The 25,311-nt window shown below is 50.8% G+C and overlaps 9 protein-coding genes across 9 annotated transcripts; 4 read left to right on the top strand and 5 right to left on the bottom strand.

Moving 5' to 3' along the window:
• Positions 1-1,571: 1,571 nt before the first annotated feature.
• On the bottom strand, positions 1,572-2,648 carry BJX67DRAFT_262719 (emp24/gp25L/p24 family protein). Its single transcript, XM_071026377.1, has 4 exons — positions 2,416-2,648; positions 2,160-2,348; positions 1,796-2,075; positions 1,572-1,710 (listed from the first exon to the last, which is right to left on the bottom strand). The coding sequence occupies exons 1-4, from the start codon at positions 2,566-2,568 to the stop codon at positions 1,700-1,702; spliced, it is 633 nt and encodes a 210-aa protein (XP_070882290.1). The 5' UTR covers positions 2,569-2,648; the 3' UTR covers positions 1,572-1,699.
• Position 2,649: 1 nt separating this feature from the next.
• BJX67DRAFT_262509 (ubiquitin-specific protease UBP15) lies at positions 2,650-7,332 on the bottom strand. The gene is made up of 10 exons (XM_071026375.1): positions 7,108-7,332; positions 6,866-6,986; positions 6,542-6,686; positions 6,327-6,484; positions 6,081-6,270; positions 4,974-6,034; positions 3,780-4,915; positions 3,407-3,724; positions 3,227-3,356; positions 2,650-3,168 (listed from the first exon to the last, which is right to left on the bottom strand). The coding sequence occupies exons 1-10, from the start codon at positions 7,114-7,116 to the stop codon at positions 3,056-3,058; spliced, it is 3,381 nt and encodes a 1,126-aa protein (XP_070882289.1). The 5' UTR covers positions 7,117-7,332; the 3' UTR covers positions 2,650-3,055.
• Positions 7,333-8,206: 874 nt separating this feature from the next.
• BJX67DRAFT_262499 (protein kinase PKP2) lies at positions 8,207-10,119 on the top strand. Its single transcript, XM_071026373.1, has 4 exons — positions 8,207-8,512; positions 8,566-8,685; positions 8,748-9,030; positions 9,086-10,119. The coding sequence occupies exons 1-4, from the start codon at positions 8,385-8,387 to the stop codon at positions 9,875-9,877; spliced, it is 1,323 nt and encodes a 440-aa protein (XP_070882288.1). The 5' UTR covers positions 8,207-8,384; the 3' UTR covers positions 9,878-10,119.
• Positions 10,120-10,360: 241 nt separating this feature from the next.
• Positions 10,361-10,736, top strand: BJX67DRAFT_384779 (YqaE/Pmp3 family membrane protein; the record flags this gene model as incomplete). The annotated part of the gene is made up of 3 exons (XM_071033723.1): positions 10,361-10,409; positions 10,467-10,542; positions 10,595-10,736. 3 exons carry the CDS (start codon positions 10,361-10,363, stop codon positions 10,734-10,736), a joined length of 267 nt encoding a protein of 88 aa, XP_070882287.1.
• On the bottom strand, positions 10,436-12,030 carry BJX67DRAFT_262504 (signal peptidase complex subunit SPC3). Its single transcript, XM_071026374.1, has 3 exons — positions 11,702-12,030; positions 11,528-11,601; positions 10,436-11,433 (listed from the first exon to the last, which is right to left on the bottom strand). Exons 1-3 carry the CDS (start codon positions 11,845-11,847, stop codon positions 10,922-10,924), a joined length of 732 nt encoding a protein of 243 aa, XP_070882286.1. The 5' UTR covers positions 11,848-12,030; the 3' UTR covers positions 10,436-10,921.
• Positions 12,031-12,052: 22 nt separating this feature from the next.
• On the top strand, positions 12,053-13,177 carry BJX67DRAFT_364017 (gamma-glutamylcyclotransferase family protein). The gene is made up of 3 exons (XM_071030143.1): positions 12,053-12,253; positions 12,304-12,366; positions 12,451-13,177. Exons 2-3 carry the CDS (start codon positions 12,339-12,341, stop codon positions 13,035-13,037), a joined length of 615 nt encoding a protein of 204 aa, XP_070882285.1. The 5' UTR covers positions 12,053-12,253; positions 12,304-12,338; the 3' UTR covers positions 13,038-13,177.
• Positions 13,178-13,213: 36 nt separating this feature from the next.
• Positions 13,214-17,965, bottom strand: BJX67DRAFT_364012 (SUMO protease ULP2). Its single transcript, XM_071030142.1, has 8 exons — positions 17,656-17,965; positions 17,362-17,468; positions 17,223-17,303; positions 17,092-17,149; positions 15,842-17,031; positions 15,345-15,761; positions 15,228-15,296; positions 13,214-15,177 (listed from the first exon to the last, which is right to left on the bottom strand). The coding sequence occupies exons 1-8, from the start codon at positions 17,842-17,844 to the stop codon at positions 13,497-13,499; spliced, it is 3,792 nt and encodes a 1,263-aa protein (XP_070882284.1). The 5' UTR covers positions 17,845-17,965; the 3' UTR covers positions 13,214-13,496.
• A 1,195-nt stretch (positions 17,966-19,160) lies between these two features.
• BJX67DRAFT_262394 (eukaryotic translation initiation factor 4E) lies at positions 19,161-20,974 on the top strand. The gene is made up of 3 exons (XM_071026371.1): positions 19,161-19,364; positions 19,441-20,202; positions 20,262-20,974. Exons 1-3 carry the CDS (start codon positions 19,330-19,332, stop codon positions 20,509-20,511), a joined length of 1,047 nt encoding a protein of 348 aa, XP_070882283.1. The 5' UTR covers positions 19,161-19,329; the 3' UTR covers positions 20,512-20,974.
• Positions 20,715-24,747, bottom strand: BJX67DRAFT_262389 (putative protein kinase). The gene is made up of 4 exons (XM_071026370.1): positions 24,722-24,747; positions 23,374-24,626; positions 21,442-23,319; positions 20,715-21,386 (listed from the first exon to the last, which is right to left on the bottom strand). Exons 2-4 carry the CDS (start codon positions 24,390-24,392, stop codon positions 21,179-21,181), a joined length of 3,105 nt encoding a protein of 1,034 aa, XP_070882282.1. The 5' UTR covers positions 24,393-24,626; positions 24,722-24,747; the 3' UTR covers positions 20,715-21,178.
• Positions 24,748-25,311: the final 564 nt, after the last annotated feature.

Genomic DNA, 25,311 nt, shown 5'->3' with positions numbered 1-25,311 from the left:
CTGGATGAACAAGGCGACTCCAGCCGCCCCATCCTTTGGGCTTGCGGCCTGAGGCTGCCGTTCCTAGCCAATGATGTCGCAGCCCACACGGCGCCTTCCAAGGTTCTCTCTCTGACTGTCCGGTGCCACTGCCAGCAACACAAGTCGACAGACACTCGTGAACAGCCATGGAGCGTGAACAACAGTCCGTAGCTCTCTTTCTTCCCACCCTGTGGAAACGGTTCGTGCGATTATGCATGAGAGCTCAATGAAGTCAGAGCAGGTCGATGGCACATGCTTGCCTCTCTCTTCCATCGTGCATTGCATTCTATCAGTCTTGAGTCTAAAGCCCGGTACCGAGCTTGTTAATGGCATCGCTAGTTTGCCAACATATCTGAATAAACCGACAACGCAAGAACGAGAGACACTCAATCGTCGAGCCTAGCTTGGTCAAGATCAGACGGTTGTTCCCCCGACGGACATACGTCATATGAAGTCATGGTCTGGACCCTTTCTGACAAGGGGGGTTATCTCTCCTCGGGGCGCTCTTCGGTAGCCCTACCTAATCAAAATGGGTCACGGAACACACGAAGGATGTCAAGGACCCTTTCTCATGCTTGTCGATTTCCGAGGGTGGAGGGGGTGTGTCAACTCAGTTCATCTACCGGTCTCCCTGTTTTGGCGCTAATCTGACGCTGTGCTCTATCCGGTTGTGCAGGATATAGCTCCATGCCGTCCTTCAGAGATGCAGGAGAGCCACTGCTCGTCTAGAAAAACACTCGCCAGCGTGCCCGGTCCGCCCTGTAAGTTCATCCCAGAGCAGATTCACCAGTCGTACGTTTGGCTTGGTAGCTTCTTGGATCAGTTTTGGAAAGGCTGAGGGAACCTCTTATGGTTCTTTCTGAGTTGATTGATATAGCCATCGAAAATAGCCGTCCTCCCTCTTAAAACGTCTCAAGCTCCACTATAATTGCTATATATCCCCGTAATCCATAGGAGGTCTCGAATTGGGTAAATTTTGATATCAAGGATTTTACCTCCAGACGGGGAACGCGAAATACCGCACACACCAGCTCAAACCATCCATCCTGGACGACGGAACGAGGGCAGCCCGTATTCCGTTCGACTCGAGAAACGGGGCATGCCATGAACAGAAATAACTAATGCACTCTGGCTTGTACTCCGGAGGACAATTCACTCGGGGTAGCGGAAACCACAGGAACCGTCCGGCCTAGAGCAGGAGATCGTCACGCATTTAGGATACATTCCTAACTTTCTTGGGAAGGGATTGCGCTTCTGACGGACTGCCGAGAACCCTCAATGGTGCTTTTGGCGTTTCGGATTGACAAACGTCATATGTTGGGATTCGGGTTTTTTCTTTTCCCGCTGAGGTTCTCTTGCATGTTGCTCGAATTTGACTGGGTAGTTTGGTCCACCCCGACGGTGACTTTGTGGGCTGGGACATTTAAAGCGACTGGAAGTTGGGAGAGGTATGAAGAGGAAACTTGTCATCAGTGTGCCTACTGTGGGTAATAACTCCACAGTGAGGACAAGCGAGGATAATCTCTGGACTGCCCTAGCCTGAGAATGATGAGATAGCTCGATTCGATAGTAAAGCTGTAAGATTCGAGCTCTAGACAAGCAGAGGACAAAGGTAGATACAGATACAGACGCCACAATTCATAGATCATATACTATAGTCGGAGTCGTTGCTCACTCATCACACATAACCTATTTTTAAATTAGCCAAAAAATCCTTCCCCGAGCGCATCAGGTGGCATAAATAACAGAACGGTATGCGAATGCGTATACATACCTTTCCTCGCACCCTGGAAGAAGAACCTGACAATGAATACCTGCAGCCCAGCCATCGAAACCATCATTAATCCCTCGATCACGCTAAAGTTCCAAATACGACGCTCTGTGCTGCGCACTGTGCTGAAGTTGCGGTTCTCGCGGGTCCGGAAGTATTTCTGGTTGCGGGAGATCGTGGAGAGCTGGGCGGAGAGCTTGAAGATGGACTCTTCGATGGCAGACGCTTGTTCGGGGTTGGCCCCTTGACGCGAGGGGAGTTCAGCGCGTTGCTCGTTTTCAAGCTATTAATAGAGATAAAGTTAGTTCTTGTGCTTCGAGTAGATTATAGAAAGGATGATTATTCATCGAGAGAAGTCTAGACGTACGGCGATCTCGAAGTCAACCATTTTCTCCGCGAACGTGGACATCTCGTTGTTGAAGCAGAAGCGGTATTCACCGACGCTCTGGGCCGTGAAGACAAAGTCTCCCTGGCGCTCCTTGGTACCGTCTAGGACGGTTTTCTCGCCGGGCCCGACAACGGTGTAGTCGACATCAAAGGAACCGCCAGATTGGACCTACCGTGGGTACAGAATGTCAATGTCGTGTCAATTGTATTTGTCTAAGGGGGACTGCAAGACTAACCGCAAAGTAGAATGCGACTTTTGTATTTCGCTGGTCAACAAACTTGTAGAAGCAAGCTTTCTCGTTGGCCTCTAGTCGGTAAGTCAGGGCGGTTGCAGTCACGGACGACACCAGGCAGGCCAGAAGACCCAAGACTAGAGCTGTGAATCGCATCTTGGACTGATTGAGAGGTGAGCTCAGTGTTGTTCACTCTCTTAGGCTGGCTATCTGGTTGGAACACGCGACTTGATGAAAAGAGGATATGGCCAGCTGTGTTGTTGTCGCTGTTTGACTTGTTTGCATCTTGCACACTTCCATTGGCCATCCCGTCGATGTCACCACAAAGCATCCGTCCCGTCACTTGCGCACGCAGGAACATTTCATAGAAGGGATTTTTTGCTTTCATTTGAATTGTACGTGCCTTCGGGATTTCTATCGATGCGTCATACATAAGCCTCGCGGAAACCGATCTCCACGAGATGGACAAACTGTCGTAACAGTAAGAATGGCAAGCAGCCTTTCTACAGAAATCAGTGGCAGTATGTCGACGTTTGTGCACTCGAGGCTGATGAAATGAGCAGTCATAATATATACCACAAACTGATACTGTGGTTGACCGACCTCGCCTTATAGTGCGAGCATATAACATCATGTCCAGCTCCTATCTAATAAAGAATGACTGGCCCTGGTTCCAGAAGCTCCTATTCTTGTTATTCGGGTGGTCCAGGCCGAGGAGATCATCGGAATCACCGATGATATCTGAGAGTATATCATCTATTATTTGCTGTCAGTTATGTTACCTGATATACGAGACGCGAGACGCATTACTCACCGTCTTCGAGATACCGTGGGCTGGACGGGTGTAGTCGCTGAACAACAGCAAACTTGATCTTTTCAAACCGTTTGCCCTTGAGGCCGGTTCGCTCGGAAAGCCGTTCCTTGGTTTCCTTAAAGATCTCTCCCTTCGAGGGATTAGTGAGGCGCGCTGATCAAGTTTACTTCTCGTACTTACCGGCTTCACGACAAACTTGAAAGGCACCCCGTGTGTCCTATTGGTTTCCTTGTCAAAGTTATATGCATTTATCGTCCGAGCGCCGCTCTCCAGGTTCGACTCGTCGTCCGGCACTTTCTCCGCGTATATCGTGACGTAGTCATGATAACTACTTGTGATCTTCGAGTCCGGTTGTAGTTCCCTGGATATTCTGTGATTGTGTGTCTCATAAACTCGTGCGTTGAGAATTGACTCGTCGTCCAGGCCGGCTTTCTTCTGCAATCCAGACAAGACATCCGAGATAGTCCCGTCCCGGGGTACCAGGACATCCACGGTTTGCTAAAGGATGCGTGAGAAACTGCCATTTTTCTATTAAAGGGATGATTCAACCTACCTCTTTAGAAATACCCTCAGGAAGCCACGTCACCGGGAGAGAAATCTTCGATTCATACTCACTTAGGCTTGTTTCCAAGACTTCGTAGTACAGAGCATCGTTACGATGCGTATTGATTGTATAGCCTCCCATTTGCGCAAAGAGAATGCTTTGCAGAGTCTGTGCATTTTGATTGGAATTCCTCTTGATGAATGGTTTCGGTTTCCCAGTGCTGCCGACGACTGGAGCGAAACGCAAATGAGTATAGTCCACGTTCAGATGCTCGCCGACCTTTTTGGAGAACTGATCGTAGGTCATCTTCCGGCTGAGGACCAGTGAAAACTCATCACTTTCGGTCGCTCTGAGAGGAGCAAAGGTAACGGTGATCCGGTTTAGCAGATAATCGTAATAGAATTTCGCATCCGTATATAACGCCGAGGCAGGTATGTCTGATTCTTTGAGGGATTTTTGGAAAGTTATAATGTCACCATCTTGAATTTCCGATTGCTGGAATGTCTGCTTCGGCTTCATAAGTTCGATCATATTGTGTTTGATCTCCTCATAGAGAACGAATTCCGTCCCAGCGGGCCAAGCCATCGTTTCGAGTATCGTCGGCGCAAGCTCGGCGACCTTCGAGTTCTTTCGAACGTATACAGCGCGGACGCCAGTAAGAGTCTGCTTCTGTACGTCGAAATGCTTCAAAAAGACAAGCACCGACTGGGTGCTATCCGGCCAGGATACCGTACCATCAGAGGATGGCTGGCCAATCTCGAGCCACACTCTAAACGGGTTGCCTTTGGTACCGTATCTACTGTACGCCTCTTCAACAGTCATTTCCGGATCTTTGATGACTTGATCAGGACGCATCGTCTTATTCTGGCGATTTACCATGACCCAAAAGCGAAGCTGGCGTGGATTGATATCCCTCTCCTCCGCAACCATTTCGGCAAAATCGCTAACCTTCGTTGTCCGAAGAATCCGATACGGCTTTGGAAGCGCCGCCTCGTCGGTCGACTGGTCGAAACTTGTTAGGTCGAAACCATTGTGGTGCCTGAAGGTATCTTCGGACAAAACCCCGACATTGAGATACAGATGTGCCTCTTCTTTTTCTTTCTTCTTGCGTGCGTATTCTGCGCGCTCCTCGGCGAGGCGCTTCTCTATCAACGAAAGACGGATTAGCGTAGGAAATTGACCATATGGGTAGAAAAGACGTACCGATGTGGGGAGGAGCGTCCTCCTTTGTGATAGGTATGAGAATGTCATCCAACTTAGATTTGCGGAGGTACACCAACATGTAGGCATTCGTTGTCCGTTTTGTGGATAGTCCGCGAGTATACGGCTGCCTCACCCCGACAGCACCATTCGGTAGTTCATATTCGCCACCCCAGCCGTCTTCGAAGATCTCCTTATCCGTTGCTCGTGAAACCCTCTCATCATCGAAGCGGTACCAGAATCCATCTTTGGTTGGCCTTAAGAAGGCAAAATAGTGGCCTGCGTCTAAGCCACCACTGTGAACGAGCACACCATATAATTGATAGACCCAGGATTCGGACATATCAGCATCCTTGGAGAGATAGGGGCTAGCATCAAACTCCATCGGAAACTCGACTCGGTCGTTGATTTTCATCGTAGCATCCCGATGTAGGTCATACATAAAGCGCATCAGGTGTAGGTGCAACACAGGAGGAAAACTCTCGAAGATCATGCCTTTCTTGGCATCTTGTAGGCCATATGGTGCGCCCGCATCATACTTGTTTTCACCCTCGAGAGTCTCCGCGCGAATATAGTCCTTGAAACAGTCGTCGAGGTTCTTGTTGCCTCGCACGCTGAGTTGAATATCCCAGAAATCTTCCACGCGTGATGATTCGTAATCGACATTTATGCATGAAATATAGGTCTTGGTTTTGCCAACGAACAGCTCGGTAAGTGTGCCTTCCGCTGGTGTGCCTTTCATCTTCTCTTCCAGCTTGTCCATCAGGATTCGTGACGCCTCTTGAATATCTTGTTGGTATAAACTATGCTGTGCCAGATCCCAACCGAAGGATGCCGTAAGCTCAATCGTCGAGACGGCAGTATCGCTCGTTTGGATATTATTGAACAACCGTTGCAGCGTCCATGCATGATTATCCTTTGACGCTTCTGATTCTGTCGGTATTTGGTAGACGGCCTTCCGGAAAGCATTGGTGAAATATAATGACTGTAACAAGGAATTAAGGTAACATGTTGCTCCTTGGTTTTTCATCCCGACCATACCAGTTTCTTTCTTGGAGTCATAACTAGAAAGTGTCAGCGCTACACGAAAAGATCCGCGGGGATTCATACTTCTGAAAAGTGTGCCATAAGACCCCAGTTGGGTCCTTAACAACACGAACATATGCGGTGACATTGGCCTCGTCATTCTGCACGAGAGGGACTCCGCGGCCTTCCCAAGGCATATTAAAGAGTCTGCGCAATTCACAAAATCGCGTGAAACCCCAGTCACCCTCATCCGCATTGAAGCGATGAGTCGCGACTACGTTCAGTGAGCACGCCGAGAATAGCCCGAAGTACATAATTCATCAAACTTACCGTGAGTAATATAGATGCTAGGATCATTGACATTCCACAATACTAAGGCAAATTGCACACAGGCATACCAGTTCTCTGGAGGCTCGTTTTCCCAAGCATGCTCCAGGTAGAACGAAGCGTGTTCGACATGGTTTCCATATGGGAAGAAGAGTACGCGCCTGGGGATGATCGTTAGAACGAGTAGTCCGGATAACGATGCGATTCGCACCACTCACCATGGGAATTCACCGCAGTTGAAGACTGGTCCGTGTTCCCTCCTTTTAAGCTTCCGCCAATCCTGAATATGCCATGTATGCCATGTCTCTTCAATGGTTTCTAAATCTGGATCCTTCGGGAGCAGGCGAGCCATCATTGCCGGGTCTGTAGCGCATACAACATTTAGAATATGTCTCCGCAAATCAATTGGATACTGGGAAGGATAGTTGCCGGTATAAACATGACGTCGACCCAGTAGTAGGACATCTCACGAGCAATCCACCGTCTTCACAGGGTGTATAGGATCGTCGCCGAAAAGACGCGACTTATAGCAAGGTTCTTACAGTCATCTGCAGGTGGCTCTGCCTCCGGCTCCTCGGAGCCGGATTGGGAGACGACGACATCGTCGGTTCTATCCTGGTGAAACTGTTCATATTCATCGACCAGCATTTCATTATCCGCGACCTGAAGAGTTCACAGGGTGCATTAGCAAGTGGTTCTCAAGTTAGGCTTCAACGGTCCTGTCCAATTATTGGTGCAGTAGCAGCTGAAGGTAGCAGCTGAAGGATTCTGGACGAAGACTCACGTTGTCCATGAAGGGATAAAGGTGCGCTCAAGCACTCGATACAGGAGTTCGCCGCAAGCTAGGATAAAAGGTGGGGAGGGCCGAGTCGAGGAACAAAAGAAAATAAACTTAGATATCCAGGGGTCGCGGAGAGTGGGCGAGGAGGAAAAGCGAGGAGATGTTGAAGAATACCAGATCGTAAGGGTATTGGAAGAGCTTGGTGCGGTGTGGTTCTGAACAGGTTCCAGTTTCAAATGAGTTGAAGCCTGTGGCGGAGTGCGGCAGACCCAATAATAACGGTGGGCCTGCGGGGACACAACAGATTATTAAGGCCTGAACAAGTCCTCTGAAGAGGAGAGCTCGAGGACCAAGCTCTTGGACCTCTTTCTCAGCTTCAGGTATGCTTTCTACGTTCCTGTGTTCTCGAGTTATCGATTTCTACCCTCTTCTATCGTGTTTTCAATGTGCTATGCGGGTCGAGGTACTCGCGAGGGAAAGCGAAGTGACGACATTGAGACCCGGCTGCCCTCCCGGCTTCTTCTTATCGAGTGGGCAACACCCAAGGGGAGCATATCCCAGAATTTAACAGACCAGAATTGCAGTAGCTCCACGCTCTCCCGCTCTCAGTCCCAGTGTCTCCAATTACACTCCTCAGTTGGCCACCTGGATGGGAAAGCATATGAAACCGCCGACCAAAATCATGATATCATCCTGGGTTTCCCTGGCTGTATCGACGTTCTGCACAACGGAGAATCGACGACCAGCAAGGATCGAGCCACACGCAGAAATGGAGTCAGCTCTTCCCATTATCACGGGCCAGCTGTTCACAACTCGAGGCTTTTACACCAGAATAGTATCTGTAGAAAAGGTCATCCAAGTTTCCAATCCCACCTTTTCGGCTTCAGATACATAGTATGGTCTTCCTGCTTCAATAAAGTATGAACGTCGCCGAAGGATTCTTGTGGAATCGGTGATATCTGCCTTGGAAATGATATTTCGTCTTCGAACGCTCTGGCAGCAGATAGAGGAGAACTTTGTCTCCGCATTTCGCCTATCCCTGAACTCGTCACATGCCACTCGGACCTCCTCACCGCCCGGTGAACAATTGCACGAAGTAGTGCCGTCCCAGCGAGCAGCAAATATAACTAGCTTCCAGTCCTCACGACAACGATCAGAGAGTCATGTATGAGATTCCCACCTCGAATCTCGTCTCCTTCCTGGCTCGTCGAGGTTTTACTCGTTCCCGAGCACCACCTACAAGCCCATGAAGTCTCCTTGAACCAACCGAAGCGGACGAGATGCTGCGGAGTCATCCAGCTCGATCCTGGCGCCCCATCCAGCGACGGCCTTTCTCAATACGGGCGCTTCATTCCGAGACATACTCACACAATCCTCCCCCGTGGAGACCAGTTTCAGCTTTAGATGAGTACGAATGTCCAAGTTCCGGATACTTCCATGTAGCTAACGGCCTATCTCAAGATATGTGGAGCGGGATATTCGACCGATCAGCTTACGGCAGCTCACCTTCTTCGGACGAACCTTAACTGAATCGAGACTGATAAGCTCTGCTAACTACGTGCGTACTGAGCTTCCAACTAGGTGTGTAAACGTCCAATCCTGCTTCTCCTCCGCCTTAGTTAACTGGGGCTTGTTTTGGGCAGATTAGCGCACCGCCTCCGGGATATACAAAAGCTACCGTATGTTGTGGTCGCCAATCCCCATTTCTCCCTCGTATATGAACTCTACTACAAAGCATTTGAAAGATTTCGGTCGGTTTCAGAAATCCGAACGCTAGACGACAATGACAAGTTCTGTGAGATTTTGCGGAAGACGCTCCAAGAACACCTTGTTGTAATACCGAGGTTGGCCATGGGCGTGCTGGAATGCCGTGACCTCTTACCACCGGGCGCAATGGACCAATTCATGAATACTCTCCTTCGAGCGGTAAGGATTTCCCATTTAAGGAAAACCCATATCTAACGTGAGACTTCACGCTTAGAGGATTTCTCGCCGAGTCATTGCGGAACAGCACCTAGCACTTACAGAGACATTCAATTCTCCGTGGCATTACCCTGCGTCGCAGGACAGAACTGACCTGAATGCGGATTTTGTTGGTGAGGTGTTTCTGAAATGCAATGCCAAGGAGGTTGTGGAACGATGCGGCAAGCTTGTACAGGACATGATTCGGCAGAGCTCTGGGTCGGATAAGATTCCGGAAATATCAGTTCAGGGGCATCTAGATGCCACATTTCCATACATGCTCAGTCATCTGGAATATATCATCGGTGAACTTCTGCGGAACTCAGTTCAGGCGGTCAGCGAGAGATACCGGAAATTGCAGGAAAACCCCCCTGCAATTCAAGTGCTGATATGTGAAGCACCTCAGCATGTTATTATACGTGTTTCTGATCAAGGGGGTGGCATCCCCAGAGAGATCCTACCCTACTTGTGGTCATTCAACAAGGGTCCTCACAGTAAACTACGCCTTGAGAATCTCGGTCAGGTTCCCGCGATGGCGGCGACCTTGCAGGAACTTTCGGTGTCAAAAGAGACCAAGCACGCCGACAAAGAGACCTTCCGTGAAGGTTCCTTGGACACCCTGACTTCGCGACTTCCCGATCTTCGGCTCGGGATAGGACTTCCGATGAGCAGGGTTTACGCAGAGTATTGGGCAGGCAGCCTCGAATTACACAGCTTGGAGGGTTACGGCGTGGACGCCTTCCTTCAGATCTCAAAGCTCGGGAACAAAAACGAGCAAGTTACGACTAGAGCAGCAATTGACGCTGTGTGATTGACCTCGGTCATACTCTTGCGTTAAAACTTGCCCAAATGACCTCACAACGTCTCCAAGAGAACAATCACCGGGGATTTCACAACAAGAACTCCCGCTAGCCGAAATACCGACTTTGCAGACGACTCAGGTACTCTGTCGCCTAGACTGATAGCCCTATCGGAGCTTTGCGGAATGACGTCAATAGAACCTTCAGCGGCCAGCGTCTCTCAGCAACATCTTCGAGTGGTTTTTATCAGAGGTAGATCTGTGTCTGAGTCCCTTTTTACGAGCAAAGCTCCTGACACATCTTAGTCGCCGGTGACGTCGTCTCAGCTTCCTCGTGAAATGAAACGCATGAACTTCCACCACGACAATAATGTGCCCATCCACATCTTCGTCCTCCTTTTTACAATCATCTTCCTAAGCTTCATTGGAGCATATTCAGACACTAGCAGTCGTGCAACAGTACGGTCTACAGCAGATAGTTAATTACAACTCAAAATGGCTGGAACAGCTTCTATGCTTTGCTTGATCATCATTACTCTTTTTTGTACGTGCTTTTAACGATGAGGTCTTAAAACCATACCTCTACTAATCGGGTGTATAGTTCCCCCTCTCGGGGTTTTCCTCATCTCCGGTTGCAGCGTCGACTTTCTGATCAATATCCTCTTAACAATTCTGGGGTCCGTTCACTTCAAACAGCGACCTTTTAATTCCAACGACTGACTGATTTAGCTACCTACCGGGCCATATCCACGCCTTTTACTTGGAATATGTGTACTACCAGAATCGCGAGGCTGTGGCGGCGCAGCCTGCACCCGGCGTATACTCAGACCGGATCCAGCGTGGTGGAAGGGATTACGGGACGATTCCATGATGTGGATATTCAGAAGACAGCATACACTCATGTTAGAGCCGCGGGTTGATTCAGAGGACGTAAAGGCTACTGAGCTCACAGTGCTGTCCCTATTATGCTCAACGTGTTGACACTCCAGATACAACACATGCTTCCATAACATTATCATGCAATATATCTCTTTAAGATTTAAACAGCTAAGTCAGCTAAACGGAAGCTGCCCGCTCTTCTTCTCCCTTAGGCTTCGACCCCTTCAATGCTGGTAAATCGAAAGCTTTGCTCAATCCAACCTGGCCGCCCGTTCTCGGTACAGCCCCGGTCTCCGGAGCCCACCATAATGCCCCAACCCAAGGCTGCACATTCCACCCCACGGACAAGGTCACGTTCGACCGCTCAGCCATCCTCCCCGTAATATCCGCGATCTGGTACTTGCTCTTCTGATCACGCAGACGTAACACCCCAGGCGTAGCAGATTCCGCCTTCTTTTTCTTCTTCTTCTGGTTCTGGCTCTTGGTACCTGTCGCAGTCTTCGCGGGGAAGAACCGCTCTCGCAGGTTCGCGAAGGAGTACGGCGACTCGGGGGCTTCGATGATCGTGTCCCAGATTACGGACTGAGTAAGTGGCGCTGTGGAGGACTTATCGTTCGCGGCTGAGGAGTACGTCGCATAAACGTAGACGAAGAGCTGTTTCGTGTTCCAGTTGAAGAGAGGGGAGAGGTCTAGCACCCGTACCCGCGTTAATATCTTTCCTTTCTCATCGTTGCGCAGCAAGTCGCTTCGAGTAAAGCACACAGCAGAGTTGAAGAGACATACCGGCATCCAAGTCAAACCTCATCTGCGCGTACTCCTCCTTCTTGGTAGAGTAGTAATGTGGCCGACCCTTGATTCTGTTCCACATCGTTAGCGCGTGACAAAGTCCCTAATCGGGGATCCAGCGGGAGCGTAAGAAAGCAATTCTAAGAATATAGTTTTCGGAAGAAAACATACACTTTTGCATCCTTCAATTGAACACTCGCCGACACATTATCTGTTGGATAGAGTAGAACCGAGAGCGCAGCGAACCCAGCAACGAAGAGGGCGACAGTGGTGAAGAAGCCGAAGACCGCTTGCGCGCGGTTGAGGGTTGAATACATCGCGAGCTTAGAGAGTCCTTTCCCTGACAGTGAGGTAGGGACGGACTGTTGCGGAGAAAAGAAGGGCAGACCATATAATGAGCTCGCTGTGATGAAGCCACATGTCCGGACGCTTTTCAGAGGCGGTGATGCCGCTGTTGCGGCTTATCGATAAGGCTGAAGGCGGACAAAAAGTACCGCCTCGATGGATGCCAAGGCACGATGACGATCCCTATGAACAACCAAATCATTGCGCTGCTGATTTATCATCATGGAGAAATATTCTCTATAGTTGTTTCCAATTTTAGGTCTAGTTTACGGGCTGCCTGCTCTCTGCGCCGACGCAAGAGCAAGACATACGTCCTCCGTCCTCTCTCCACATTCGCAATCACAACCCCGCTACGCTGCCACGAAGTACAAGTAGCTCGTAGCCTCGCCTGCTCCAAGTCTTCTTCTCCGATATTCTAACATCGACAGTTACTTGAACTCGAGGAAGACAAGAAGTATTCAATATGGGCGAAAACACCCTCTTCTTCTACGGTACAGCCAACCCCTCTCTTTCCACAACTATACCACACAGACAAGAAGCACGAAGGACAAGTAAAGGGCTAACACAATCAAAAGGGACACTGCTGGCCCCGGAAATGCTCCATCGTGTAATTCACGGTTCCGCCACACCCGAGAAGTGGCAAAAAGACCTTCTACACTTCCGACCTGCCGTCTTACACGGGTACCGAAGACATCGGGTGCGGTACGCCGATTACCCGGGGATCATTCCTGTGCCGACATCTGAGGACGTATCTGGCCCTACGACGACGAATACAGCTGCGGGCGCAAGAAAAACGAGTCCAGGATCCTCCGGATCAGTATTGGGAACGGTAGTATCCGGCCTAACGGACGGCGATGTACGCAGGCTGGATATCTACGAAGGAGACGAGTATAGCCGGGAAAAGGTGCAGGTGCGAATACTGAAGGATGCACTAGGTGGTGGCAATGGTAGTGGTAGTGGGGTTGATGACCCTGAGAGACACTTGAAAGATGTGCTGGAGGCCGTGGGGAAAGAGTTCACGGATGAGGGGGAGGAAGTTGAGGCAGAGACGTATGTTTGGATCAGCGAGTGGAGTAGACTGCAGGATCAGGAGTGGGATTTTGAGGCGTTTAAGAAGGATAAGATGAAGTGGTGGCTTACCGCAGATGAAAGGGATTGGTGAGCCTAGTTGATATCTTTTTGATGACTTAGGGACGGAGATACTACAACGATACTTAAAGGGTTTAGATAGCATATTGCCACGAGCGCTTGATAGAATTAATACGTCTTACATGGAATAGACTCGCAGTTGCAAACTGAGAACTATATTAAGATAGAGATCATGGCAAGTAAGCAATATTCAGAAACAATTCTTGGTATCTCATGCTCCCAGGAAACAGAGAGTGACACCCACAACGCCAAATATACAGTTTCTAAAAGTTCTAGAGGAGAAAGTCAAGGTACTTCGAAGAATAAAAAAAATAACACAATAGTGAGCAGCTGGCCCATGCTGGAATGCCCAAATGACAAACGGATGGATTGAATCCGAAGCGTAAATAGAAACTAAAAGTTTGTGGCATTGGAAGGCGGACGAAGCACTCGGGCAGAGACAGGGACAAACAAGTCACTTTAGGACAGTTGATCAATTTTTTCTGGTATTTGGCGACCCCGGCGGTGTCCCCTTAACTTGGATTTGGACCTCAACTCTTCCGGTTTTTTCACTTTGGCGTCTGGGAATTGTGGTCTCCACGCCATCGCTATCATCAATGTACACAGCACCAGCACTCTTCTTCGATTTAGCCCCTGGTGAGGGAGGGTGAGTCTTTGATGTTTGTACCGTTTCCACCTTGCTCTTTGGTTGGTCCTGACTATCGGGTACTTCATCGATCTCATGATGAGGGCTTTGTCCCTGCGTATCCGGCAACGCGGGTTCGATGGACGAGTCAGTCGGCGGCTTAATATGTACCACCGAGTCCAGTGTCTCGTGCTCTGCGCGACTCTGGTCTTGATCCTTGGTTCCGGACTTAGGACTGGGTGATTGCGCGGATGGTTGGTGACGAAGGAGTTCCTTTGACCCCGATTTGACCGGCGTTGAGGGTCTCGCATTCCCCTGCGGACTCGTTTCACTCTCGGCCTTTTCTTTACCCGCGTCAACTAGAGACGAACCGAGCAAGTACGACATAGGCCGCCGATCCACCATCAACCCGATCTCGCCTGCTTTGGATTTGGAAAGTTGTTCCTGCTCCGAATAGAGCTGTTCCATAAACTTGCGCAGTCGGGATCGTAGGAGACCTGATCGCAGCGGAGGCCAGTCTTCTCCCGAGCGCATATCTTTGCGAAGAAGCTTCTTGATAAATAGGTCCGGGTCCTGGACGAATTTCTCGACATAAGCCAGGAGATAAAGGCCACAGTCCGAGAAATTCGGCTGCAATGGGATCTCCCGCGCCTTCATACCCTTAATCAGGGCTTTGTTGATTTCAATGCCTCTTTTGGTCTTCGCCTCGGCGTAGAGATACTCTTTAAGAGTGCTTATAGTGCTGGTACGAGGCATGTTCAAGGAATCGAAGGTTATCACCATCGGCTGGCAAATGTCGTACTTCATGCCGAGTGGTACTACTTTCTTCTTCGCCTTCCGCTGTTTCTTAGGTGATCCTGCAGATTCTGTCTCTTTTCGGGAGTCGGGTTGTGGCTGACTCAAGGACTCTGAGAACTTTGCGCGAGATGGGTCTGGGTAATCCTCGCGCTCTGGCCATTCTTCTTCTACCTTTGATCCCTTCGCTTGGTGGGCTTGCTCTTCGAGTAGACTCATCGAGGCCAGCGACTGCCTCGCCATCTCCTCATTAGGAGACTGCGGATGCGATGCTCCTTGCTCCTCGTTAGGCCTAGTAGATTCCGGTATCTCAGGTACTTCACGAAGCTCACTCGGGGGCCGAGAAGAAGAAGGCTTGTCTCGTTCCGAGACCCCCTCCAAATATGGCAGGTTGCATATAATCGCAACGTACCAATGCGCATCCTCGTTTATCGGCACCACAATATAGTCATAATTGAACAAGTCAATGCTTCGAGTCCACTTTTCGACACCTTCGTAGTTAATGCTGCGCTTCGCTCTGGGAGAGTTCGTAAGCGTTGCGTAAAAGTACGAATTGAAGAAATAAACTCTCTTTGCGACTTCCGCATTGCAACGCTGGAGGTGGTCCTCGAGGAAGCGAATGTAAAACCCGATAATATTATCGTTGAGAAACTCATGGGGTGCAAGCCTCTCCAGGTCCAGCGCGTTAACTTCGGCTTTCTTCTTCCCGTATCGAGGGTACACCAGAGGCTTCCTAGGCCCTTGTTAGCATGCCTGTCGGGAATATTATGAGGCAAAACGAACTTATTCCATTTCTGATCCACGTCAGGGTTCATTTGCGCCGTATGATCATGATCACCGCCGTTGTCGTCACTACGATCGCCGGTTAGTTAACCCCTTGTCCACAAAGGGATCGCGTACCAAATTAGAGAGGTAGGTGCTTGGCGAGCCATCGATCTCGTAGCCCGAGCGGTAGTTTGTGGCTCTTGATTGTGTTTCCTCACTGGAATTTGGACACCTTCGGTGCTGTTCGGGACTAACGATGAACTCGAAATTGGTTGAAGCTTGGAAATTTCGCTGGGGTTGGTGGCGGGAAGCGAGGGGCTCGCGTGTTTCGATGGAGCAAACTCCAGGTTCGTAGGTGATTGCGCAGCGGCTTTCCCATCATTGTCTCGAAGTGCATCAGAAAGTTTTGTTCGTTTACAGGGCTCGACTTGTTGTTTATGGGTCTCCCCCGTGACATCCAGTATATCGAACTGCCGTTTCAAGCCGCTCGCCGCATGTTCAGGGAACCTATGCTCTCGTTTACTCTTCATAAATGCCTTCTCCAGCCAGTCCCTTTATAAAATACATGCGTTAGCATCAGAACTACTATTTTGGTATGAGGGGGGAAGGGAATGAAGCCGAAGAAAGCGTACTTGGGTCTCTCGTGCACTTCGATGCTGATTGCTCTGGACACGTTGAGCTCATGAATCAAAGCGCAAAAGCGCGCCTTTTCCTCTAATGTCAATAATTCAATATCGATTTTGTTATCCTGCTGTGATTCCTTGGATAACTCCAGCCGGACTTTGCGGCTTGAGGTGTTTCCTGCCAGGACCTTCAACACTTTCTGAAGAGGTATATCACGCACATAGCCTGCATCGGCTACTGTGATTGTAAGCTTATTTTCCGCGAAATCCAATACAAGCGTATCGTTCTCGGTGCCCAGCGCATCACGGATGATAGGGCCTCCTCGGAAAAAGAAAATCCTGAAAGTCTGACGTGCTAGGTTATTCTCAGCTGATTTCACTTTCTTCGATTTGCGGTTACGCTTTTCGTGAGAGGTGAAAGCTGTTGGCCGAATATCCGAAGGTGAACCTTTCCTGGGTACGCTATCTCGGTCCCTCTTAGGCTGGACTAGAGAGACTGGCACAGGTTGGACGGTTACCGCGCCCTGTATCTCATCGGGGCTTTCTCTCGGGATAGGCGATCGCGCCTTCACAATCGATGGAGTATGAGCCTTCCTGGGGTCTTTAGCAATGTGATCGTCCTGGGCCGGCGGCTGTGACAATATTTCGACACTGATATTTGATGTTTGTTCGGGGAGTTTGCGTGACACATGACTGACATTATCGCCCGATATGACAGATTCTCTTCGTCTCTGCGCTGCCGCGTCGCGAGTAAAGCTGAGGTCATTATCCTCCGAAGAAAAGCCGCCGCTGGGTTTGTTACCCTTTCGAGGACTAGGTCTCGGAACCCTTGCGGCTTTGTCAACGTTTCGGTACTCCGAGCATTGGCCATTTCTTTTTATCTGGCTCGAAAGATGGTCCGGTGTGGGAGACAGACAGACAGAGCGAGTAGCAGCAGGAGACCCTTTTGTCGTCGAACGGTCGACGCTGCCATCGTCAGATATACTATTCCTTTTCAGTGCCTCGTCCGGACTCTCAATGCGTCGTCGTTTGGACGATCTTTCCGGAGTGTCCGTCGCATGGTTGGAACGAGGCCCACTTAATATTGACCGAGGATGACTATTCAACAGTGGTCTTTCTTTTCCACGAGCGCGAACCGGTCCGCTCTGTCGAGTTCCTCGTGATAAAGTGTCCACAGGGCTGAAACCAGAAACAATACCCTGATCACCCGAGGGGTTAGCACACGTAGTGGCAACTCCTGAATACCTGTAAACACTAACCCGCTTTTTCTTGCCAATTGTTTCCCCAGGTACTATTCGAACACCGTTCGGGTCCCTCCTGAAGGCCAAACCTGTTAGAATTCAATTCCCCGAAAACATGGTGCCTTTGCTTGGCGAGTTGGAGGACATACTTGTCGTTACCGCCAAACAACCTGAGCTCGTCCGCCGTGGTAGAGCTTTCTGCTTTACGCATAAGGTCCCCCTCTCGGGATCTAAGTAAATCTCGAATCAGTGCTGGCCCTAATCCCACGTACCGTTAAGCACACTTACACGGTGGGCATCCCTAATCCTGACCGAGGGATGGACTGGTGTAATAGTCGGCGTACAGATGGAGGCTTCCGATCAGGTTTGAGGCGGTTGGCATAGCTATGAAGTGGCTACAGAAGTAGATATCGTTCCGTTAGTGAGCAAATACAGAGACATGAAAATTAAGCAGAACAATACAGGTGCACGGAAAGTCTGGGTAGGGATAAATTGATGGAAGCTCCGCCGTGCGAGCACAAGACTGCGGGAAAGGGAAAAACAAAGGATTTAACAACCAAAATGCAAAGGGAAATCGCTCACAATTCGGGGGATAGATTCATCAAACCGGCCAAATTCCGAGCCTGAAGAGACGGGCACAAGAGCATCCCTCACACGCTGCTCGGACGCTTCATCTGACAGCGGTAGAGAGTCCGGAGGACGAGAGGGCTCGGTGAGCGGCTGAAGCGGACGGCTGAAAATATGATTTGAGATCGCTCGAAGATACTGCATGTATTGACCGCGAGTGTCATTGCGGAATTTATCAACTCGGTTGTTCTCCGCGCCCGAAAGGGCATTGAGTGATGTGCAACCGCCGCCATTATCTACAAAGGCGGTCGGCGGCGGGTTTTTTGCCCGCGCTACCAATGCGATTCGTCCAATATATCTTTGCTGATGTCTACGAAATGGTTGCGGCCGGAGGCCCATGACGACTGCTCTGATTCAAAGGGATGGCTCCCAAAGTCCATTGGTATTATGGCTGAAATCCACCTTCAATAACAACGGCTGTGAAAAGATCCTGATATGTGCTCTATTGGGAACGAGCGCATCTGCTAAAACAAGACCCTTCAACTCTACGAAAGACAACGTCAGTGGGCTTGTTGTCCCTCAAATCAACATCGGTAAGTTCAAATGTGTTTGAAGGATCAGACAGTGCCATTGGACCTCAAGCTCGACCAGCGAACAGCCATCCGGCTGCATCATAGATGCGGTTGAGTACATCGGATTACCAGAGGATGTTGTATCATACTATTCATCACGAACTCGGAGCAACAGCGGTGTAGAGCAGGAGAGTTGCACGCACCATGGATCGAACTACGCGCACGTTGTAAACAACGCGATCGGGCACGTATGTGGTGGTAGAAAATCATATCAAGACAGCCGATGATGCTGCAGGAGGAAGGGGGGATGTCCCGTCATACAGGTCATCACCGCATCATGGAGCTGGAGAGCCCTCGTGATGATGGTTTTAGAAGCGGGGGATGGTTTTTCTCGACACACTCATCGGAATCGCCGGTGCAGTGAAGTAAAAACAATTGCAGACAGCGATGATTTGAGTAGGTGGTCTTGGGTTTATGAAGAGGAAAGAAAAGAGAAAAGAGGAAGAAGAAAGGGAAAAGCTGCACAGAAAAGACTCGGCCGTGAAACCCGAACGGAAAAACAATGGTGCGAGCAGAAAAAGGCGGGCCAGACGCTGATTGGTCCAGCGCCAATGCAGCTTGAGGGAATTTGTAGCCTCAGGCACCGAGAATCCAAACTTCACTCCGGCCCTCGCTTTGCTCAACCAAACGACTTTCTATTGTCCATTTCCAAGTTACGCATTCCCCTCGCAAAAAAAGTCCCTCTTCCTTTTTGCTACTTCCTACTTTTCCTCACTGATCTACTATCTGCACCTCTACCCCTTGTCCAACCTCCCAATTTGCGTCTGTCTCGCCATCACGATTACGATTCTGCCACGATCCTTCTCCTCATTCCCCCCTCTCATCACTGTACTCTCTCAATCCATCTTCGCTCGCCTCCCTCCCTCATTCTTTTTGCATCTTTTGAATTTGCATCGCTTGGGTTCTTGTCTTGCATTTCTCTAGCGTCCGCTCTGTGTTTATTGGAATTTCCCCCGCGATATCGACGATTGTACGGCCAAACGGCTCCGGATTTTTTCTCTTCTCCACTCCGATGCAAGCTTCCTCTTGAGCGCCCCCAAGTCACTTTCTGCCCGCCATGGAGAACGCAAACCTGTGGACTCGCCGATCCAAGTATGCTCAAACTGTCCCCTACCAACCTTACTACGATCGTGAATGATACCCGCTAACGTAGATTCATCTTCACTAGCACCTCCAAGTTGTCTCTGTCGATGACTGGGACTGACAACAAAGAGAGCATCGCGAACCCTTCCCGCACATCGAAGCGTTTCGGCCCCGACAGCTCCCATGGCGGCCGATCTAATCCTTTCAACGCACTTTCTCCACTCTCTGCCGGTGTGTCCTCCCCATCCACGAATGCCTCGTCTGCGTTCGGCCTCGGTTCAGGTGCCTTCGCATCATTCGGAGCTCCCAAAACCCCAGGAGGTTCATCAGATGCGAAGACACCCGGCGAGAGACGGGATAACCCGACGGAGCGGGCTGTGGCAACTGCGGAGGGCGTGAAGTCGAAGAATTCTGTTCAGTTACTCAAGGAGCACCCGCTGCGGTCCACCTGGATTATATGGTATCGCCCGCCCACACCTAAATACTCAGATTATGAAAAGTCCACCGCCCCGCTCGCCTCAATCTCCTCCGTGGAGAGCTTCTGGTCGATATACTCGCACCTCAAGCGGCCCTCGCTCCTCCCTACCGTCTCGGACTATCACATATTTAAGAAGGGAGTTCGCCCTGTATGGGAAGATGATGCGAACAAGAAGGGCGGGAAGTGGATTGTGAGGCTGAAGAAAGGCGTTGCGGATCGGTATTGGGAGGATCTCCTGCTGGCGATGATCGGTGACCAGTTCGCGGAGGCCAGTGATGAGGTCTGTGGCGCTGTCCTTAGTGTGCGAAGTGGGGAGGATGTCCTGAGCGTTTGGACTCGGATTGACGGCGGGCGGAACATCAAGATCAGGCACGTACATCCTTCTCCGTCCCACTTTAGGTGTAAGCCCCCTGGCTAACACTCTGCAGAGAGACAATCAAACGCCTCCTCGCCTTCCCCGCAGACACAAACATTGTCTGGAAGAGCCACGACGACAGCATCGCCCAACGCTCTGCCATCGACCAAGCCCGTCAGGAAAAGGCTGCCCATCATCACAACCACACCCACCACCACAACAACCCTCACCACCACCAATTCAGCGCAGACCGCCGAAGGCCCACAGCAACTGACGACTCGCCAACAGGGACAGTCGATAAAGGAAAAGGACCAGCGGCTTGACATGACATGACATGACATGACACTCATGGCATGCGTTCTTTCTCGCTTTCTTTTAAATCTAAGCTGGGTTGGGCTATGATTGGTTTGATCGATCGATCGTATCGTGTACAGTAAATTCAAGAACACAAAATCACTACTACGGCTACTACTAGGTTTAGGTAGTTGGTACAATCATCGGATCGGTATGATTTGGGAAAACAGGGGCATTGGGGCGAACATTGCGTTGCGAGTTTTCTGCTTGGTTTGGGGGTTATTTTGCTATTATCATTCTATTCTTGGGCCTTTTGTTCCTTTTTCCTTCCTTATTACCGACAGTCCCTAGTCTTGTTTTGATGAAGTTTTCTTATCCTTGGGTTCGGGGATGTGTGGAGGTGCCTGTGATATCGGCGTGCAGACTTGCAGGTGATGATACTCTGTGCTCTACCAAGTACTATTAGGATAGTGGGAAGGCTATATTCTCGGAAAGAAAGAGAGTAACGCCTCCAGGGATCTCGACAATACTTTCTAAGAATGAATTCCTATCGCATTTGCGATATCCGCTACCGGCGTAAATGCTTCATGATATGAAATACATCCAACAAGCGGCTCCGCCGCGAGCTTGTGGATTGAAAGTACCACTGGTAGATTTTCCGAGAATGCATGCACTCACAGCTCAGGAAAGCCGTCACTATCGTTCAAGCGGCTTAACCGAAGGGGTAAGCCCTTCGCTAGTGTCTTGTTTAATACGCTTGGGGTCCCGTTCATCCTGGGTTGGGGGTATCGTTTTCCGCTTCTCCTTATCCTTCTGGTATTCTGCACGTCGGGCTTCCCTATCCCTTTCCTTTCGGAGTGCCTTGGATTCGAATTCATGCCAGTCGCCCTCAATATTCTCCAGTCTAGAGCAGGAACAATTAGTGTGGACACTCCAATATAGAATGGCTTGGCACTTACTCAGTCGGCTGCTGAGGGCTTGGTTCCTCGGAAGTGAAATAAGGATGAGCAAGCACCTCTTCAGCAGTAGGACGTTTAGACGGATCGTATCGGAAAATTTGAGAAATCATATCCAACGCGCCTGGAGATAGGGTATCACGATAAACATCTTCGAAGATCCTTTTCCTCCGCTCTGTTGGTCGCATGAGCTCAAACCAAGGCATCTCGACGATATCTGGCCATTCTGCTCGAGTTGGTGTTCCCAGTGTGGTGTAAAGTTTATCAAGCTGGCTGATCTCCCCTCCTTCTCCGGGGAACACTGCCTTCTTGGTAAACATTTCAACGTACACGCAAGCGGCGCTCCAAACATCAACAGCTGGGCCGTATCGAGTCTCGCCGAGAAGAAGCTCCGGGGGTCGATACCATATCGTAATCACGCGGTTTGTATAATCGAGCTGGCGACTCTTTGAAAAGAATCGGGCCAGGCCAAAGTCGGCATATTTAAGCCGTCCCTGGTTACTGATGAGAATGTTGGCGGCTTTTATGTCTCGATGTAGGACGCCGCGGTGGTGGAGATAATTTAACCCCTCAAACATCTGCTTTGCGAGGTCCTTCTTGTGGGCGTCGGTAAGAGTGAAAGCCGGATGGTTGATCAGGCCAGTAAGGTCGTGGGAGAGATATTCAAACACCATAAAGCACTCGTTCCTTTCCACCATAACTTCCAACAAGCTAACAACGTTTTGGTTGCGCAGGTGTTGGAGGAGCTTGATCTCTCGAACCGCAGTCACAGGAAATCCATCCTTCTCCCCCTCCATTCGGATTTTCTTCAGCGCTACCTTTCTTTGGGTGTACACATGGATTGCTTTAAACACCTTTCCATATGTACCAGCTCCAATCACAGATTCATTCCCAGGCTTGCGGTAATAAACTGAATCCGACTTCACAAACTCCTCAGATATGGTGGGGCGCGGCTTTGGTCGAAGCATAACCTTGGGTCGTTTGGCCGGCTCCGGCTCCGGCGAGCGCTCTTGACGGCGCTCGGACCGGAAATCTTGTACCTTATCGTTTCTTCTTTTATCATGGCGAGGGTCGAACCGACGATCGTCTCTTCGGGAATCACGCGGCCCCCGGGGCGGTTCTCGAAAATCACGCGGATCCCTGTAATCTCTGTGGTCGCTTCTACCTCTGTTTCGATCCCGGTCACGGTACCGATCCCTATCCCTGTCACGGCGGTCGAAACGTAAATCAGGTTTGAATTTTGGAGGCGGTCCAGAGGACATCCTGCTGCGAGGAGGTTCAGCAACCCGCGGAGGTGGTTCACGAGCTAGCATTCTTTGAGCCAAATCGGGTACAGGTTTAGGAGCCGACGGCGGACCGGTCTTGGCCTTGAACGCGAAGCTGATTTTGCCGCCTCTGTTGGGAGTAGAAGATGTATCGGGTGGGTGTGTATCTTCCTGTCCAGTCTGATCAGATCCCTTATCTGACTCATTCTTTGAGCCGTCATCTCCCGCCCGCGAATCTCGACTTGCTGGTTTATAATTCGAGACTTTTTGATACGCCTCCCGATGAGCTCGAGGCTCTGATGGAGGTGGAGGTGGAGGTGGAGGGCTTTGTGCGGGTGGTCCCTGCGGAGGAGGGCTAGGGGGGGCAACTCTACTTCGAGATTCCGAGCCGTCCTGCTGAGGAGAGTAGAAACGACCTCTGCCATGGGATGGGGGCCCGGCGGGTGCGGATGGAGATGCGCGGCGATCGCTACCTCGATCTTGGTCAATTTGACGGTATCTTGATGGTCCATCACGATAGGAATGTGACGACTCAATGTGACGTGAGGCCGAGGGGGGTTGGTCGTGAGAGTGCCGCCGTGACGAATCATTTACGGAGGGCTGCTTTGCCCTAGCGCTGTATCTCTGATCAGTCACAAGCAATATAAGAGAGACCGAAGATTGAACTAACTCTTGCTGGCCATTATGTGAAGGTTGATGTCCGCTCCGTCCACCTCGCCCAGCGGAGTAGGGCGAATCTGAACGTGTAGACCCGCGATAAGAGCCGGCTGGGGATCGTGACTGTCGCCGACGGTGCGAAATACGCGTATCAGATCCTCTTATATCCGCAGGTCGTCGGGGTGGGGAAAGTGATCGAGGGAGATACATCGTAGAGTCGCCCCTTGATCCCCGACGAGAGAAAACGGACGGCCTCGAATCTAAGGTGCCTGCGGAATGGTGGGAGGGCGATCGGTGACGGGAGCCCCCTTCTAAGTCGTCTTCTGGGTAAGGGCTTCGGAGCCGACGGCTCGAATGAATATGAGGCTTCTCTTCCCAGACAGGGGACCTTGAGTGCCTGGCCCGTGATGAGCGGCCCCCGTCGTCCCTTCTTTGGTCTCTTCCTCGCCGAGGCGAAGGGCCCCGACTCAGTCTGCGGCGAGAAGGGAGACGGCCACGTCCTTTACCGTGCGACCGGCTTCGATCCAGATCGTCTTCCCGCCAGGTGGGAGGACCGCGGTGATGAGAACGTGGACGTCTTTGAAAATTTTCAGGGGATGGGCTGCGTGTCCTTTTCCGTTTCGACGGAGGTGCCGACGGATAATCCTCTTTGCGGTGGTTCATATGGGGCTCCACACCGCGATGGGGGACGCGCTCAGGGAAATCGACACGATTGAATTTCCCTCGGTGGTGATGCTCCGGGCGTGACGGCTCTGGCGAATCGCCAATAGATGCAATATTGGGAGAAATATCACGATATCGAGGCTCGTTCTCTGGGTCGGGCAAGGAACGTGGTGGTGGCGACCGTGATGAGCGATCAAGACGGGCGTCTTTGGGGCGACGAGGACGGTCCCGATCGCGAAATCTGTCCCTCCCACTATCGCGGTGGGAGCCCCGAGGCCTACTCTGCTTCTCACGGCCCGGCTGGTCTCCAACGTCGGCCGTGCCTCTCCACTGGTCTCTCAGAACAGGACTCCTGCGGGACCCAGCCATATAAACTGAGCTTCCTGCAGCATCTGGGCTCAAAAATATTGGCAGACGATGAAGCCGGCGATGCGAGGCGTCAGGTTGCTTGAGAGTGGTGAGAATTGTTGATGATAGTGGAGGGAGGAGATTTCGGCGAAGGCACTCGTTCCTCTCGATTGTGAAGCGTGTGTTGCCCGTGTTGGGAAGTCCGCCGTGGTTGGCGCGGAACGGTGGTTTTTCCGGGGGTGGAAAGTGAGGTTTCTGCCAGTGGAGATAAGACGCTGTTAATAAACGGGAATCGGGTGAGGGAAATAGAAAAATGGAAAGTTCTAAAGATAGAGGATGGGAGGACGCACCTTGTTAGTCCCTCAACACCATTTGACGAGGGTGTTGGTCGCTGTTCCTCTACTAATAGTGATTGGCATACGAAACAAACCATGTCACCCGGCTGGGGAATGACCAGCTTCAATCTACTTGGTCTCCATTCCGCCGTGCTGCTGCTGTGCAGCTCTGACTACGAATATATGGCCCGACTTCACTAGAGAAGTCAGCCACTGACTTGAAGCCGTCAATATAATCCGAAGGTGTCGACCAAGGACGAATAAACTCCCAAAGAGCCTGGCTGCTCTGCAAGTGAGCACCGATGTCGCAGGCATCACAGCTCGCACCTGTGCATCTGAGCAATCTTATGAAACTCCTGGGAGGTTTTGCTCGCTATAGTCTTCCTCCTCCATATCTCACTTTCGGGAGAAGCACCTGCTGCGGGGTTCTCTGGCGCCTGATACCCCTCCAAACGCTCACACAGAGTCGATTCCCAATCCCCCCCGCAGTTTGGGGCCCCTTGCCTCCGATGGAGGCACATCTCGTCGAGACTCGGCGTGAAAAGACCAAGTCGGGTAAGAATCCTATCTACGGATAGCAAAACAAACAGGGACGAGCTGTGCAG

This window comes from Aspergillus lucknowensis (genome assembly GCF_044049455.1).
Source record: "Aspergillus lucknowensis strain CBS 449.75 chromosome Unknown BJX67scaffold_53, whole genome shotgun sequence".
Lineage (NCBI taxonomy): Eukaryota > Fungi > Ascomycota > Eurotiomycetes > Eurotiales > Aspergillaceae > Aspergillus > Aspergillus lucknowensis.
This window is presented reverse-complemented; position numbering and strand designations above follow the sequence as displayed.

Excerpts from the sequence above, each read along its gene's own strand:
- BJX67DRAFT_262719 (XM_071026377.1), bottom strand. The coding sequence starts at position 2,568 with ATGCGATTCACAGCTCTAGTCTTGGGTCTTCTGGCCTGCCTGGTGTCG. Across the intron at positions 2,349-2,415 it reads AAGTCGCATTCTACTTTGCG|GTCCAATCTGGCGGTTCCTT; the intron begins GTTAGTCTTGCA and ends TACCCACGGTAG. Across the intron at positions 2,076-2,159 it reads TGGTTGACTTCGAGATCGCC|CTTGAAAACGAGCAACGCGC; the intron begins GTACGTCTAGAC and ends CTCTATTAATAG.
- BJX67DRAFT_262509 (XM_071026375.1), bottom strand. Across the intron at positions 6,687-6,865 it reads AGAGCCACCTGCAGATGACT|ACCCGGCAATGATGGCTCGC; the intron begins GTAAGAACCTTG and ends TATGCGCTACAG. Across the intron at positions 3,725-3,779 it reads CTGAGGGTATTTCTAAAGAG|CAAACCGTGGATGTCCTGGT; the intron begins GTAGGTTGAATC and ends CGCATCCTTTAG.
- BJX67DRAFT_262499 (XM_071026373.1), top strand. The coding sequence starts at position 8,385 with ATGCTGCGGAGTCATCCAGCTCGATCCTGGCGCCCCATCCAGCGACGG. Across the intron at positions 8,513-8,565 it reads CCAGTTTCAGCTTTAGATGA|ATATGTGGAGCGGGATATTC; the intron begins GTACGAATGTCC and ends GCCTATCTCAAG. Across the intron at positions 8,686-8,747 it reads CGTACTGAGCTTCCAACTAG|ATTAGCGCACCGCCTCCGGG; the intron begins GTGTGTAAACGT and ends TGTTTTGGGCAG.
- BJX67DRAFT_262504 (XM_071026374.1), bottom strand. The coding sequence starts at position 11,847 with ATGTATTCAACCCTCAACCGCGCGCAAGCGGTCTTCGGCTTCTTCACC. Across the intron at positions 11,602-11,701 it reads CAATTGAAGGATGCAAAAGT|AATCAAGGGTCGGCCACATT; the intron begins GTATGTTTTCTT and ends GATGTGGAACAG. Across the intron at positions 11,434-11,527 it reads GAGGTTTGACTTGGATGCCG|ACCTCTCCCCTCTCTTCAAC; the intron begins GTATGTCTCTTC and ends TACGGGTGCTAG.
- BJX67DRAFT_364017 (XM_071030143.1), top strand. The coding sequence starts at position 12,339 with ATGGGCGAAAACACCCTCTTCTTCTACG. Across the intron at positions 12,367-12,450 it reads AAACACCCTCTTCTTCTACG|GGACACTGCTGGCCCCGGAA; the intron begins GTACAGCCAACC and ends CACAATCAAAAG.
- BJX67DRAFT_364012 (XM_071030142.1), bottom strand. The coding sequence starts at position 17,844 with ATGCAGTATCTTCGAGCGATCTCAAATCATATTTTCAGCCGTCCGCTT. Across the intron at positions 17,150-17,222 it reads TTGTTTGGCGGTAACGACAA|GAGGGACCCGAACGGTGTTC; the intron begins GTATGTCCTCCA and ends TTTGGCCTTCAG. Across the intron at positions 15,762-15,841 it reads GAAGTGCACGAGAGACCCAA|GGACTGGCTGGAGAAGGCAT; the intron begins GTACGCTTTCTT and ends TATTTTATAAAG.
- BJX67DRAFT_262394 (XM_071026371.1), top strand. The coding sequence starts at position 19,330 with ATGGAGAACGCAAACCTGTGGACTCGCCGATCCAA. Across the intron at positions 19,365-19,440 it reads CTGTGGACTCGCCGATCCAA|CACCTCCAAGTTGTCTCTGT; the intron begins GTATGCTCAAAC and ends CATCTTCACTAG. Across the intron at positions 20,203-20,261 it reads GGGCGGAACATCAAGATCAG|AGAGACAATCAAACGCCTCC; the intron begins GCACGTACATCC and ends AACACTCTGCAG.
- BJX67DRAFT_262389 (XM_071026370.1), bottom strand. The coding sequence starts at position 24,392 with ATGGCTGGGTCCCGCAGGAGTCCTGTTCTGAGAGACCAGTGGAGAGGC. Across the intron at positions 23,320-23,373 it reads TCACATAATGGCCAGCAAGA|CGCTAGGGCAAAGCAGCCCT; the intron begins GTTAGTTCAATC and ends TCAGAGATACAG. Across the intron at positions 21,387-21,441 it reads AGCCCTCAGCAGCCGACTGA|ACTGGAGAATATTGAGGGCG; the intron begins GTAAGTGCCAAG and ends TTCCTGCTCTAG.